The 18,047-nt window shown below is 46.5% G+C and overlaps 1 protein-coding gene across 1 annotated transcript in view; it reads right to left on the bottom strand.

Moving 5' to 3' along the window:
* The window catches only part of LOC140105423 (peroxisomal N(1)-acetyl-spermine/spermidine oxidase-like), a 14,588-nt gene extending 7,999 nt beyond the window's left edge, over nt 1-6,589 (bottom strand). The window contains exons 1-2 of the mRNA XM_072129380.1: nt 6,268-6,589; nt 1,012-1,495 (exon numbers count right to left, since the gene is read on the bottom strand). Coding sequence (XP_071985481.1) covers nt 1,012-1,495; nt 6,268-6,505 — 722 coding nt within the window. The 5' untranslated portion in view covers nt 6,506-6,589. The remainder of the gene's footprint in view (nt 1-1,011; nt 1,496-6,267) is intronic.
* Between the last annotated feature and the right edge of the window lie 11,458 nt (nt 6,590-18,047).

Raw genomic sequence — 18,047 nt, 5'->3', positions numbered from 1 at the left:
CAATCGGCTCCGGTCACGTGACAAGCTTTACAGCAGCGTGGGGCGGAGCTTCTTGGACGCGGTCTCTTCAAATAGTAAGTCCATATGTGCTTCGTGTTAGACCTTGACAAAGACACTGTTGTGTCGAAACGCGTCGGTCTGTGACGCCGCCTGTGATGTCCTGTATGGAGGCTTTTAATCCTTGAACAATAAAGAACACTTTTTTTACCTCTCCACCGTTTTGTGCTGGACTTATGGCTATATGCCTTTGTTCGCTGTGTCTACGGTCATGCTCCTGACTGGTCCGTGCACACTAGGAGAAGAGGGGTTGTCCAGAGGTGTGGTGTGAGCCGGGGCTGGAGGTACGTGTTACCGATTGCATATATTTTTTGTTACTGCAGAAGCAGTAATAAACTGCAGTAATAAACGGCTTCTGCCGTCTCTCTGGGGCAGTGATGGCAAACCTTTTAAAGACCGAGTGCCCACTCTACAACCAAAACCCGCTTATTTATCCCAGAGTGCCAGCATTTCAGTGCAATTTAAGCAGTAACTTCTTGCTCCCTTCTCTCTCATTGCTTTCAATCTTAAGAACACCAATACAGTATAAAGAATGGGTGACAAATGCAGGTTCCCCTGAATAGGAAGAATTTTCAGGCCAGGAACGGAAGCTACATTGATAATGCAGATCTGCCAACCCCTTCCCATTCCTTCTATAGTGTCAAGCAGCACTATCGCTTTAAGATAACACTGAGCGCAGAAAGTCCTGGGCTGTCTGGGAATGCATGAAGATACCTTGTATCCTCTTTGGTGATGACCCGGGTGCCCACAGAGAGGACTCAGAGTGCCATCTCTGGCACCTGTGCCATAAGTTCGCCATCACTGCTCTAGGGTCTCGAGCTTTCTCCAACAGGCAGAGATCCGTTTTGTGATCCGTGCAGGAGCAGGAAAAACTGCAGCAGAGCCAAGAGACACCCCAGCACACTTACTACATGTAGGCGTTAACGCAACACATTTTCTTTTTCCTGTACTTACTTGGGAAAAGTGCAGTCAAGTCCTGGTAACGTTGTATATTCTCCAAAGGGGCAGAGCGCCACATAGTCCATACTGTGGGTCCCACTTACACAGCATTCCAAATTAAGTAACCCCCTCAGGAAGGCCATATTAATATCAGCCAGCTCTTTATCCCAATCCGGTGAGCTTTGGACAATCTTCTGTCGGATAAAACTTCCCACGCTGTCTTCAGGAGTGCAACCACCACCGGTGAAATTTTTGGTTTCTTCCAGCCACGAGTAAAATAACCGTGTGATGTTGGCGAACGCATCCGGGCTGAGTTTTGTGCCCGAGCTGCTATAGATGACCGGGATGGCGGAGGGATGGCCGCCCACATTAATTCTCTGGTTCTCCTCCAGCAAAGCATCTGGAACTAAGAGGCCGAACTGAGCTGCCAGCCGGAAGACGGGGTTACCCTGAGATGGTCCATGGATCCACTGGGCACCAATCTCCACCAGACCTTTAGCTACAAGAGAAAAGACACAATAATAGACAATCAGTTATACTGCAGTTACATTGTCACTATTGTCACTAAGTTATTGTACAATGTCTGCACAGATTGTTAAACATGGGATTTTATACAGCAAGGGGGTGTAGCTTCACTTAATAATAATACTAATTCCTTAATTTAAGTTGAATTCTGTACCCACAACTCTAAATCCACAGAACAAATCAGTTTACAGTTCTGATGAAGCCTTAGGTTAAGCCCATGGACCAAGTACAGTGCAGTGGATGAGAGTTCTTGCATCACTGTGAAATATGATGCAAGGACTCCCTGGCTGTTGTTACAGTGTTCGTGTACTCATTATACACTGCTCAAAAAAATAAATGGAACACTCAAACAACACAATATAACTCCAAGCAGATCAAACTTCTGTGAAATCAGACTGTCCACTTTGGAAGCAACACTGATTTAAAGCCATTTCACAGAGAATTAGCAAGACACTCAATAAATGAGAGGTTCTGCAGGTGGGGACCACAGACCACTTCTCAGTACCAATGCTCTCTGGCTGTTGTTTTTGAATGTTGCTGGTGCTGACACCTCAGGTAGTGCAGGATGTCACATCAATGTTATGGCCAGAAGGTTTGCTGTGTCTGTCAGCTGGAGGAGCTACCAGGAGACCGGCCAGTACACCAGGAGACAGGACAGTACACCAGGAGACAGGACAGTACACCAGGAGATGTGGTGGGGATACCAGGAGACAGGCCAGTACACCAGGAGATCTGGTGGGGATACCAGGAGACCGGCCAGTACACCAGGAGATGTGGTGGGGATACCAGGAGACAGGACAGTACACCAGGAGATGTGGTGGGGATACCAGGAGACAGGACAGTACACCAGGAGATGTGGTGGGGATACCAGGAGACAGGCCAGTACACCAGGAGATGTGGTGGGGATACCAGGAGACCGGCCAGTACACCAGGAGATGTGGTGGGGATACCAGGAGACAGGCCAGTACACCAGGAGATGTGGTGGGGATACCAGGAGACAGGCCAGTACACCAGGAGACAGGCCAGTACACCAGGAGACGTGGTGGGGATACCAGGAGACAGGCCAGTACACCAGGAGACAGGCCAGTACACCAGGAGAGATGGTGGGGATACCAGGAGAGATGGTGGGGATACCAGGAGAGATGGTGGGGATACCAGGAGAGATGGTGGGGATACCAGGAGAAAGGCCAGTACACCAGGAGAGGTGGTGGGGATACCAGGAGACAGGCCAGTACACCAGGAGACGTGGAGGAGATACACAGGACGCCCGATATATACTGGACACCTCATATATACTGGAAACATAATATACACTGGACTCCTGATATACACTGGATGCCTGATATATACTGGACGCCTGATATACACTGGATGCCTGATATATACTGGACGCCTGATATACACTGGATGCCTGATATATACTGGACGCCTGATATACACTGGACACATAATATATACTGGACGCCTGATATATACTGGACATATAATATATACTGGACGCCTGATATATACTGGACATATAATATATACCGGACTCCTGATATATACTGGGACATATAATATATACTGGATGCCTGATATATACTGGGACATATAATATATACTGGACGCCTGATATATACTGGACATATAATATATACTAGACACATAATATATACTGGACATATAATATATACTGGACGCCTGATATATACTGAACATATAATATATACTGGACATATAATATATACTGGACGCCTGATATACACTGGACACATAATATATACTGGAAACATAATATATACTGGATACATAATATATACTAGAAACATAATATATACCGGACACCTAAAATATACCGGGCACATAATATATACCGGACTCCTGATATATACTGGACATATAATATATACTGGACTCCTGATATATACTGGGACATATAATATATACTGGACTCCTGATATATACTGGGACATATAATATATACCGGACTCCTGATATATACTGGACATATAATATATACTGGACTCCTGATATATACTGGGACATATAATATATACCGGATGCCTGATATATACTGGGACATATAATATATACTGGACTCCTGATATATACTGGGACATATAATATATACTGGACTCCTGATATATACTGGGACATATAATATATACCGGATGCCTGATATATACTAGACACATAATATATACTGGACATATAATATATACTGGACGCCTGATATATACTGGACGCCTGATATATACTGGACATATAATATATACTGGACTCCTGATATATACTGGACATATAATATATACTGGATGCCTGATATATACTGGGACATATAATATATACTGGATGCCTGATATATACTGGGACATATAATATATACCGGACTCCTGATATATACTGGGACATATAATATATACTGGATGCCTGATATATACTGGGACATATAATATATACTGGACGCCTGATATATACTGGGACATATAATATATACTGGATGCCTGATATATACTGGGACATATAATATATACCGGACTCCTGATATATACTGGGACATATAATATATACTAGACACATAATATATACTGGACATATAATATATACTGGACGCCTGATATATACTAGACGCCTGATCTATACTGGGACATATAATATATACTGGACGCCTGATATATACCGGACTCCTGATATATACTGGGACATATAATATATACTGGACGCCTGATATATACTGGACATATAATATATACTGGACGCCTGATATACACTGGACACATAATATATACTGGAAATATAATATATACTGGATACATAATATATACTAGAAACATAATATATACCGGACACCTCATATACACTGGACTCCTAATATATACCGGACTCCTAAAATATACCGGGCACATAATATATACCGGACTCCTGATATATACTGGGACATATAATATATACCGGACTCCTGATATATACTGGGACATATAATATATACTGGATGCCTGATATATACTGGGACATATAATATATACCGGACTCCTGATATATACTGGGACATATAATATATACTGGATGCCTGATATATACTGGGACATATAATATATACTAGACACATAATATATACTGGACATATAATATATACTGGACGCCTGATATATACTGGACGCCTGATATATACTGAGACATATAATATATACTGGACGCCTGATATATACCGGACTCCTGATATATACTGGACATATAATATATACTGGACTCCTGATATATACTGGGACATATAATATATACCGGACTCCTGATATATACTGGGACATATAATATATACTGGATGCCTGATATATACTGGGACATATAATATATACCGGACTCCTGATATATACTGGGACATATAATATATACTGGACTCCTGATATATACTGGACATATAATATATACTGGACTCCTGATATATACTGGGACATATAATATATACTGGACTCCTGATATATACTGGGACATATAATATATACTGGACTCCTGATATATACTGGACACATAATATATACTGGAAACATAATATATACTGGATACATAATATATACTAGAAACATAATATATACCGGACACCTCATATACACTGGACTCCTAATATATACCGGACTCCTAAAATATACCGGGCACATAATATATACCGGACTCCTGATATATACTGGACATATAATATATACTGGACTCCTGATATATACTGGGACATATAATATATACCGGACTCCTGATATATACTGGGACATATAATATATACCGGACTCCTGATATATACTGGACATATAATATATACTGGATGCCTGATATATACTGGGACATATAATATATACCGGACTCCTGATATATACTGGGACATATAATATATACTGGACTCCTGATATATACTGGACATATAATATATACTGGACTCCTGATATATACTGGGACATATAATATATACTGGACTCCTGATATATACTGGACATATAATATATACCGGACTCCTGATATATACTGGACTCCTGATATATACTGGGACATATAATATATACCGGACTCCTGATATATACTGGACATATAATATATACTGGACTCCTGATATATACTGGGACATATAATATATACTGGATGCCTGATATATACTGGGACATATAATATATACCGGACTCCTGATATATACTGGGACATATAATATATACTGGACTCCTGATATATACTGGACATATAATATATACTGGACTCCTGATATATACTGGGACATATAATATATACTGGACATATAATATATACCGGACTCCTGATATATACTGGACTCCTGATATATACTGGGACATATAATATATACCGGACTCCTGATATATACTGGGACATATAATATATTCTGGACTCCTGATATATACCGGGCACATAATATATACTGGGACATATAATATATACCGGACTCCTGATATATACTGGGACATATAATATATTCTGGACTCCTGATATATACCGGGCACATAATATATACCGGACTCCTGATATATACTGGACATATAATATATACCGGACTCCTGATATATACTGGACATATAATATATACTGGACTCCTGATATATACTGGACACATAATATACACTGGACTCCTGATATATACTGGACATATAATATATACCGGACTCCTGATATATACTGGGACATATAATATATACCGGACTCCTGATATATACTGGGACATATAATATATACCGGACTCCTCCTGTAACCCGAACTAGAGCTAAAAGTTACCGAATCTCTGGCTGCGGATGCGGCCTCCGGTCCTCCCCGTGGCCTCCAGGATCTGCGTGTTCTGGAGGCCGTGTCTGTGCAGCTTCTCTGCCGCGGCGATGCCGGAGATGCCGGCGCCGATGATCAGCACTCGCGGTCCCGGAGCAGCCATGGCCTCCAGCCGCTCCTCACTGCCGGGGTCCGGGTGCACGGCGAGCGGCAGCGCCAGGAGGAGGAGCAGGAGGCGCCGGGCCTGCATCGTGCTCAGCCCGAGGGCAAAGTACAAGGCCCCGCCACACCGTCTGAACACCTGCCAAGGCTCTCATTGTCTCCAGACCCTGCGTTTCTTGCGTCACAGCATTGGTTAGTGTTGTGAGTCTACAGTAATGTGCACAGCACCCAGTGTATATAGCTGTATACATGCCCTGTATACTGTATGAGGACCTATGTACGGGTACAATGCTCCAGGGACAGGAGTCCAAGCATCATTTATTATCCATGATGCAAGGATCCCTGCAGGGGCCTCCACCTGTTGTACGGTGGGTGGACTGCTGTGAATGGGCTTCTGGCTGTGAATTGTGGCCGCCCCGTGTAAGACCCGTGTAAGTTACCCTGTATTGTTACCTACGATGCCGTACAGCGCCGTGAGGCCATTGCCGTGTATGGGGGACATGTATATATACGCTCGTGTGAATGTAGCCTTAGGGTGATGCCACACATGGCGTTTTGAAACCGTTTTGTCTGGTTTTTATTGCGCAAATTCGGAAAACCTGTCAAAAATGGATGCGTTTTTTAACGGATTGCTTAAAAACGGACCAAAAATGGTTTCAAAACGCCATGTGTGGCATCACCCTTAGGCCGCGGTCACACGTTCCACTTGGTGTATGTTCATAACGTGACACTAGTGCACAGGGGGCGGTCCTCAACCCGAACATGTGACTGCTTCCTTAGGTCGATGGCAAACGCAAAAGCAGTCCAAGCCGCACCCACCGGGACGGGCCGCGGCCCGATTGCATTGGCGTTTCTATTTGCGGTAATTTAATGCAAAACATTGGCGTCTCGTTCCCAATCGCAGGCGTTTCCTTAGAAATGCAGGTGCGATTGGGCCGCTGCCCGCCCCGGTGGGTGCGGCTTGGTCTGCGGCTTGGTGTCGCACGAGGCGTTTTGAACCCGTTTTTAGTCATGCATTTTCAATCTGTTAAAAAAACAAATCCCTTTTTGTACATTTTTTATTAACATAATTGGGAAAAATTATGGGAAAACTGGACAAAAATGCATGACTAAAAACGGGTTCAAAACCCCTCGTGTAGCGTGAGCCTAAAGGAATGTTCCCATTTCAGCAAATTAATGTTATTGTCTGTAAAATAAAAAGTTATACAATTTTTTAATAGACTTTCTGTATCAATTCTTCACGGTTTTCTAGATCTCTGCTTGCTGTCACTCTGTAGAAAATCTTCCAGTAGAGAGAAATCTGACCCTGGTAATACAGGTGCACGGCTCGTTATATCACACAGGTGCACGGCTCGTTATATATCACACAGGTGCACGGCTCGTTATATCACACAGGTGCACGGCTCGTTATATTACTCAGGTGCACCGCTAGTTAAATGACTCAGGTGCACGGCTTGTTATATATCACACAGGTGCACGGCTCGTTATATATCACACAGGTGCACGGCTCGTTATATCACACAGGTGCACGGCTCGTTATATCACACAGGTGCACGGCTCGTTATATATCACACAGGTGCACGGCTCGTTATATATCACACAGGTGCACGGCTCGTTATAACACACAGGTGCACGGCTCGTTATATCACACAGGTGCACGGCTCGTTATATCACACAGGTGCACGGCTCGTTATATCACACAGGTGCACGGCTCGTTATATATCACACAGGTGCACGGCTCGTTATATATCACACAGGTGCACGGCTCGTTATATCACACAGGTGCACGGCTCGTTATATATCACACAGGTGCACGGCTCGTTATATATCACACAGGTGCACGGCTCGTTATATATCACACAGGTGCACGGCTCGTTATAACACACAGGTGCACGGCTCGTTATATCACACAGGTGCACGGCTCGTTATATCACACAGGTGCACGGCTCGTTATATCACACAGGTGCACGGCTCGTTATATATCACACAGGTGCACGGCTCGTTATATATCACACAGGTGCACGGCTCGTTATATCACACAGGTGCACGGCTTGTTATATATCACACAGGTGCACGGCTCGTCATATCACACAGGTGCACGGCTCGTTATATCACACAGGTGCACGGCTCGCTATATCTCACAGCTCTGATTACGCTCATGGACAGGTTTCCGTCTACTCTAAGTATAGAAGCTTTCTATAGCAGGACAGCAAGCAGAGATCTAGAAAACCAGGAGGAATTGCTACAGAAAGCAGACTTCCCTGAGAATTCCCTGCTATTGTCAGTCTCGGAGAATATAGTAAATGTATCGGGCAGAACAAGGCATTCTAGAGCCTAGGCGGACACCACCAGGGCAATAAAACTTCCCCATAACAATGCCCCCCATAACAATGTCACCATATGTCACTGCCCCCCATAACAATGCTGCCATATGTCACTGCCCCCCATAACAATGCTGCCATATGTCACTGCCCCCCATAACAATGTTACCATATGTCACTGCCCCCCATAACAATGCCACCATATGTCACTGCCCCCCATAACAATGCCACCCATAACAATGTCACCATATGTGCCCCCCATAACAATGTCACCATATGTCAGTGCCCCCCATAACAATGCCGCCATATGTCACTGCCCCCCATAACAATGCCGCCATATGTCACTGCCCCCCATAACAATGTCACCATATGTCACTGCCCCCCATAACAATGCCACCATATGTCACTGCCCCCCATAACAATGTCACCATATGTCACTGCCCCCCATAACAATGCCACCATATGTCACTGCCCCCCATAACAATGTCACCATATGTCACTGCCACCCATAACAATGCCACCATATGTCACTGCCCCCCATAACAATGCCACCATATGTCACTGCCCCCCATAACAATGCCACCATATGTCACTGCCCCCCATAACAATGTCACCATATGTCACTGCCCCCCATAACAATGTCACCATATGTCACTGCCCCCCATAACAATGCCACCATATGTCACTGCCCCCCATAACAATGTCACCATATGTCACTGCCCCCCATAACAATGCCACCATATGTCACTGCCCCCCATAACAATGTCACCATATGTCACTGCCACCCATAACAATGCCACCATATGTCACTGCCCCCCATAACAATGCCACCATATGTCACTGCCCCCCATAACAATGTCACCATATGTCACTGCCCCCCATAACAATGCCACCATATGTCAGTGCCCCCCATAACAATGTCACCATATGTCACTGCCACCCATAACAATGCCACCATATGTCACTGCCCCCCATAACAATGCCACCATATGTCACTGCCCCCCATAACAATGTCACCATATGTCACTGCCCCCCATAACAATGCCACCATATGTCACTGCCCCCCATAACAATGTCACCATATGTCACTGCCCCCCATAACAATGCCTCCATATGTCACTGCCACCCATAACAATGCCGCCATATGTCACTGCCACCCATAACAATGCCGCCATATGTCACAGCCCCCCATAACAATGTCACCATATGTCACTGCCCCCCATAACAATGCCACCATATGTCACTGCCCCCCATAACAATGTCACCATATGTCACTGCCCCCATAACAATGTCACCATATGTCACTGCCACCCATAACAATGTCACCATATGTCACTGCCCCCCATAACAATGCCGCCATATGTCACTGCCCCCCATAACAATGTCACCATATATCACAGCCCCCCATAACAATGTCACCATATGTCACTGCCCCCATAACAATGTCACCATATGTCACTGCCACCCATAACAATGTCACCATATGTCACTGCCCCCCATAACAATGCCGCCATATGTCACTGCCCCCCATAACAATGTCACCATATATCACAGCCCCCCATAACAATGTCACCATATGTCACTGCCCCCCATAACAATGCCGCCATATGTCACAGCCCCCCATAACAATGCCGCCATATGTCACTGCCCCCCATAGCAATACCACCATATGTCACTGCCACCCATAACAATGCCACCATATGTCACTGCCCCCCATAACAATGTCACCATATGTCACAGCCCCCCATAACAATGTCACCATATGTCACTGCCCCCCATAACAATGCCGCCATATGTCACTGCCACCCATAACAATGCCACCATATGTCAGTGCCCCCCATAACAATGCCACCATATGTCAGTGCCCCCCATAACAATGCCGCCATATGTCACTGCCCCCCATAACAATGTCGCCATATGTCACTGCCCCCCATAACAATGCCACCATTTGTCACTGCCCCCCATAACAATGTCACCATATGTCACTGCCCCCCATAACAATGCCGCCATATGTCACTGCCCCCCATAACAATGCCGCCATATGTCACTGCCCCCCATAACAATGCCTCCATATGTCACTGCCCCCCATAACAATGCCTCCATATGTCACTGCCCCCCATAACAATGTCACCATATGTCACTGCCCCCCATAACAATGCCACCATATGTCACTGCCACCCATAACAATGTCACCATATGTCACTGCCACCCATAACAATGTCACCATATGTCACAGCCCCCCATAACAATGCCTCCATATGTCACTGCCCCCCCATAACAATGTCACCATATGTCACTGCCCCCATAACAATGCCTCCATATGTCACTGCCCCCCATAACAATGCCGCCATATGTCACAGCCCCCCATAACAATGTCACCATATGTCACTGCCCCCCATAACAATGCCGCCATATGTCACTGCCACCCATAACAATGCCACCATATGTCAGTGCCCCCCATAACAATGTCACCATATGTCACTGCCCCCCCATAACAATGCCTCCATATGTCACTGCCCCCCCATAACAATGTCACCATATGTCACAGCCCCCCATAACAATGCCTCCATATGTCACTGCCCCCCCATAACAATGTCACCATATGTCACTGCCCCCCATAACAATGCCACCATATGTCACTGCCCCCCATAACAATGTCACCATATGTCACTGCCCCCATAACAATGTCACCATATGTCACTGCCCCCCATAACAATGCCACCATATGTCAGTGCCCCCCATAACAATGTCACCATATGTCACTGCCCCCCATAACAATGCCACCATATGTCACTGCCACCCATAACAATGTCACCATATGTCACTGCCCCCCCATAACAATGCCTCCATATGTCACTGCCCCCCCATAACAATGTCACCATATGTCACAGCCCCCCATAACAATGCCTCCATATGTCACTGCCCCCCCATAACAATGTCACCATATGTCACTGCCCCCATAACAATGCCTCCATATGTCACTGCCCCCCATAACAATGCCGCCATATGTCACAGCCCCCCATAACAATGTCACCATATGTCACTGCCCCCCATAACAATGCCGCCATATGTCACTGCCACCCATAACAATGCCACCATATGTCAGTGCCCCCCATAACAATGTCACCATATGTCACTGCCCCCCCATAACAATGCCTCCATATGTCACTGCCCCCCCATAACAATGTCACCATATGTCACAGCCCCCCATAACAATGCCTCCATATGTCACTGCCCCCCCATAACAATGTCACCATATGTCACTGCCCCCCATAACAATGCCACCATATGTCACTGCCCCCCATAACAATGTCACCATATGTCACTGCCCCCATAACAATGTCACCATATGTCAGTGCCCCCCATAACAATGTCACCATATGTCACTGCCCCCCATAACAATGCCACCATATGTCACTGCCACCCATAACAATGTCACCATATGTCACTGCCCCCCATAACAATGCCGCCATATGTCACTGCCCCCCATAACAATGTCACCATATGTCACTGCCCCCCATAACAATGTCACCATATGTCACTGCCCCCCATAACAATGCCTCCATATGTCACTGCCCCCCATAACAATGCCGCCATATGTCACAGCCCCCCATAACAATGCCGCCATATGTCACTGCCCCCCATAACAATGCCGCTATATGTCACAGCCCCCCATAACAATGTCACCATATGTCACTGCCCCCCATAACAATGCCACCATATGTCACTGCCCCCCATAAGAATGTCACCATATGTCACTGCCCCCATAACAATGTCACCATATGTCACTGCCACCCATAACAATGTCACCATATGTCACTGCCCCCCATAACAATGCCGCCATATGTCACTGCCCCCCATAACAATGCCGCCATATGTCACTGCCCCCCATAACAATGTCACCATATATCACAGCCCCCCATAACAATGTCACCATATGTCACTGCCCCCCATAACAATGCCGCCATATGTCACAGCCCCCCATAACAATGCCGCCATATGTCACTGCCCCCCATAGCAATACCACCATATGTCAGTGCCCCCCATAACAATGCCACCATATGTCACTGCCACCCATAACAATGTCACCATATGTCACTGCCCCCCATAACAATGCCACCATATGTCACTGCCCCCCATAACAATGTCACCATATGTCACTGCCCCCCATAACAATGCCACCATATGTCACTGCCCCCCATAACAATGTCACCATATGTCAGTGCCCCCCATAACAATATCACCATATGTCACTGCCCCCCATAACAATGCCACCATATGTCAGTGCCCCCCATAACAATGTCACCATATGTCAGTGCCCCCCATAACAATGTCACCATATGTCAGTGCCCCCCATAACAATGTCACCATATGTCAGTGCCCCCCATAACAATGTCACCATATGTCACTGCCCCCCATAACAATGCCACCATATGTCACTGCCCCCCATAACAATGCCACCATATGTCACTGCCACCCATAACAATGCCTCCATATGTCACTGCCACCCATAACAATGTCACCATATGTCACTGCCCCCCATAGCAATGCCACCATATGTCACTGCCCCCCATAACAATGCCTCCATATGTCACTGCCACCCATAACAATGTCACCATATGTCACTGCCCCCCATAACAATGCCTCCATATGTCACTGCCACCCATAACAATGTCACCATATGTCACTGCCCCCCATAACAATGCCACCATAGGTCACTGCCCCCCATAACAATGTCACCATATGTCAGTGCCCCCCATAACAATACCACCATATGTCACTGCCCCCCATAACAATGCCACCATATGTCACTGCCCCCCATAACAATGTCACCATATGTCAGTGCCCCCCATAACAATGTCACCATATGTCAGTGCCCCCCATAACAATGCCACCATATGTCAGTGCCCCCCATAACAATGCCACCATATGTCACTGCCCCCCATAACAATGCCGCCATATGTCACTGCCACCCATAACAATGCCTCCATATGTCACTGCCCCCCATAACAATGCCGCCATATGTCACTGCCCCCCATAACAATGCCGCCATATGTCACTGCCCCCCATAACAATGCCGCCATATGTCACTGCCCCCCATAACAATGCCACCATATGTCACTGCCCCCCATAACAATGCCACCATATGTCACTGCCCCCCATAACAATGCCACCATATGTCACTGCCCCCCATAACAATGCCGCCATATGTCACTGCCACCCATAACAATGCCTCCATATGTCACTGCCCCCCATAACAATGCCGCCATATGTCACTGCCCCCCATAACAATGCCGCCATATGTCACTGCCCCCCATAACAATGCCGCCATATGTCACTGCCCCCCATAACAATGCCACCATATGTCACTGCCCCCCATAACAATGCCACCATATGTCACTGCCCCCCATAACAATGCCACCATATGTCACTGCCCCCCATAACAATGCCGCCATCCCTTGTCCACCCAGTATGTGGCATAAATAATAGTCACCACCAGACACACCACATTTATGTCGGGCCTCCCGCACATGAACATTGTGTGTCCTATGTATTTCTATGGTCGCATGCACACAGCCCTGGTTTCTATGGCCCAAAGCATGAGATGTCTGAGCCGCAAAGCTCAGAGCAGGTCCTATCCCTACCCGAATTTGTGGCCCATGCAGTATCTTCTCCTGTATCTTCCCTGACAACACACATGCCCCCCCTTCCCAAATGACAACACATTCATTCCTTCCCACATCCCCCATTGCAACACACACAATAACCCTCCCCACCGACAACACATACCACCCCCACTGACAATCCACGCTCCCCACCACCGACAACACATACCACCCACTCTGACAATCCACGCTCCCCACCACCGACAACACATACCACCCCCACTGACAATCCACGCTCCCCACCACGACAACACATACCACCCCCACTGACAATCCACGCTCCCCACCACCGACAACACATACCACTCCCACTGACAATCCACGATCCCCACCACCGACAACACATACCACCCCCACTGACAATCCACGCTCCCACCTACTGACGATCCACGCTCCCCACCACCGACAACACATACCACTCCCACTGACAATCCACGCTCCCACCTACTGACAATCCACGCTCCCACCTACTGACAATCCACGCTCCCCCCTACTGGCAATCCATGCTCCCCACTAACAACAGACACATCCCCCTCTCCCACCACACACTCCTATCCCCTCCTGTTCTTCTCCATACTATGGGGACCGAGTCTCTTGCACCTATCCAGCACTATACCAAGATGCTACTACGTGGGCATGGATACAGCACAGGACAGCCGCATATTCAACCTGCGCTCCCCCTAGCCAAAGCAGAGGTGACACCCTAGTTGATTGCCTACCTCAGTGGTCTTCATCCACCGGGCGGTGGCACACCCTGGGTCACGGTCCGGCGGTTGAAGGCCACTGATTTATGAAACTTGGAGATAAAAGAGAAATAGGAACTTGCCTCTGGCGCTCCTCCTAACCCCTTGGCACCGGATTCCTCTGTCCTCAGATGCAGCGTGGGCAGAGGCACGTCTATGCTCCCTGCCCCGCACACCCGCTATGATGATGTAATCAGGCGGCGGCACGGCCGCGTCATAGCGAATGCACGCTGCAGAGAGCATAGACGTGGCTTCTGCCCACACCGCAGGGAATCTGAGGACAGAAGAAACCGGGGCCACGGGGTGAAGAGGAGCGCCAGAGGTACAGTGGTGGCCATTGCTGTCACTTTGGAAGTCTCCGGTGCTCAAACCATTTTCTAGGGCTTTTTGAAGTGTGTTTTGGGGACTGTCTGCTCCAGTAAGAAGGGTAATGGGAGCACAGGCAAGGTCAGACAGGTGCTGGTAGTGGGAGATTCCATTATTAGGGGAACACACAGGGCAATCTGTCACAAAGACCGTGCATACCGAACAGTGTGTTGTCTGCCGGGTGCTCGGGTTCGGCATGTTGCGGATTGGGTTGACGTATTACTGGGAGGGGCTGGTGAGGAACCAGCGGTCATGGTCCACAGCGGCACTAATGACAAAGTAAGAGGTAGGTGGAAGGTCCTTAAAAATGATTTCAGGGATTTAGGCCATAAGCTCAGGGCAAGGACCTCAAAGGTAGTTTTCTCCGAAATACTACCTGTACCACGTGCCACACCAGAAAGGCAGCAGGAGATCAGGGAGGTAAATAAGTGGCTCAAAAGGTGGTGTAGTAAGGAGGGTTTTGGGTTCATGGAGAACTGGGCTGACTTTTCTGTCGGCTACAGGCTCTACAGTAGGGATGGGCTGCACCTCAATGGGGAGGGGGAAAAATGGCTAGAAGGTTGGAGGACCTGGGGGGAGGGCAACTACACTTGTGCAGGGCAAATAGACGGTGTACATAGAGAGCTGGGAAGAGCCATAGTCCATGGGGGAGGAAGGGGGGCTGGAATGAGATTGGGGAATAAGGACAAAAGGAATACGGACAGGGAAAACCATATAAAGTGCATGTACACAAATGCCAGAAGCCTCACAAACACAATGGAGGAACTGGAACTCTTGATGTTGGAGCGGAAATCTGATATAGTGGGTATCAGCGAGACATGGCTGGACAGTAGCTATGACTGGGCTGTTGCTATAGATGGTTATAGTCTTTTTAGAAAGGATCGTATAAATAGACAAGGGGGAGGGGTTTGTTTATATGTGAATTTTTGCCTCAAGCCCGTCCTGCGAGATGACATCAGTAACGCAAATGCGTAAGGAAAGCAATAAGCGAGAAAGATAAAGCGTTTAAGGTGCTAAAACGTGAAGGTAGCGATGAGGCATTACAGGATTATAGAGAGAAAAATAAATCCTGTAAAAAGCGGATAAAGGCCGCAAAAATAGAGACTGGGAGAAATATCACCAGGGAGAGCAAAAATAATCCCAAATTATTTTTCAAGTATATAAATGATAAGAAACTAAAAAACAGAGTGTGGGTCCCCTTAGAAATAACATGGGGGTCATGGTGGAAGGAGATGAGGAAAGGGCCAATCTACTGAATGTCGCCTTCTCAACTGTCTTTACCCAGAAAAATCCCCTGCATGAACTATGTACCGTGATAGACAGATCGTTATTTTTAATATTTGAAGATTCACTGAGGACTGGTTATGTTCCACAGGAATGGCGCACAGCAAATGTGGTACCAATATACAAAAACGGATCAAATAGCGATCCTGGAAACTACAGACCCGTGAGTCTAACTGCTGTGGTGGGGAAAATATTTGAGGGGTTTGTTAGAGATGCTATCCTGGAGTATCTCACTGTGCACAACCTTATAACCCAGCGTCAGCATGGGTTTATGATAGATCAGTCCTGTCAGACTAATCTGATTGGTTTCTACGAGGAGGTAAGTTCAAGACTGGATCTGGGGGACGCTGTGGATGTTGTATATCTGGACTTTTCAAAGGCATTTGACCCCGTGCCACATAAAAGGTTGGTATATAAAATGAGACTGCTGGAAATAGGGGAAAATCTGTGTATTTGGGTAAGTAATTGGCTTAGTGATAGAAAACAGAGGGTGGTCATTAATGGCACATTCTCAGATTGGGTTGATGTTACCAGTGGAGTGCCACAGGGGTCAGTATTGGGGCCACTTCTTTTTAATAATTTTATTATTGACCTTGTAGTGGGTTTACACAGTCAAGTTTCAATATTTGCAGATGATACTAAGCTGTGTAAAGTAATAAATACTGAGGTCGATAGTTTAGCATTACAGAGGGATTTGTGGAAGCTTGAGGGATGGGCAGAGAAATGGCTGATGAGGTTTAATGTAGATAAATGTAAAGTTATGCACTTGGGCCATGGAAACAAAAAGTATAATTATGTTCTAAACGGTCAATTACTTAGTAAAACTGAAGCTGAAAAGGACTTGGGCGTATTGGTGGATGGTAAACTTAATTTTAGTGACCAGAGCCAGGCGGCTGCTGCTAAAGCAAATAAAATTATGGGATGTATCAAGAGAGGAATAGATTCTCATTATAAAGACATAGTTCTGCCCTTATACAAATCCCTGGTCAGACCACACATGGAATATTGTGTACAGTTTTGGGCACCAGTGTATAAAAGGGACATAGTAGAGCTGGAACGGGTGCAGAGGAGAGCAACCAGGATTATTAGGGCAATGGGGCGATTAGAATACAATGACAGATTACAAAATTTGGGATTATTCAGTTTAGAAAAAAGACGACTGAGGGGAGACCTCATTACAATGTACAAATACCTGAACGGACAGTACAAGGATCTCTCCAAAGATCTTTTATACCTCGGCCTGTGACCAG

Source organism: Engystomops pustulosus, chromosome 11 (genome assembly GCF_040894005.1).
Source record: "Engystomops pustulosus chromosome 11, aEngPut4.maternal, whole genome shotgun sequence".
Taxonomy (NCBI): domain Eukaryota; kingdom Metazoa; phylum Chordata; class Amphibia; order Anura; family Leptodactylidae; genus Engystomops; species Engystomops pustulosus.
Note: the sequence above shows the minus strand (reverse complement) of the source record. Positions and strands in the feature narration are given on the sequence as shown.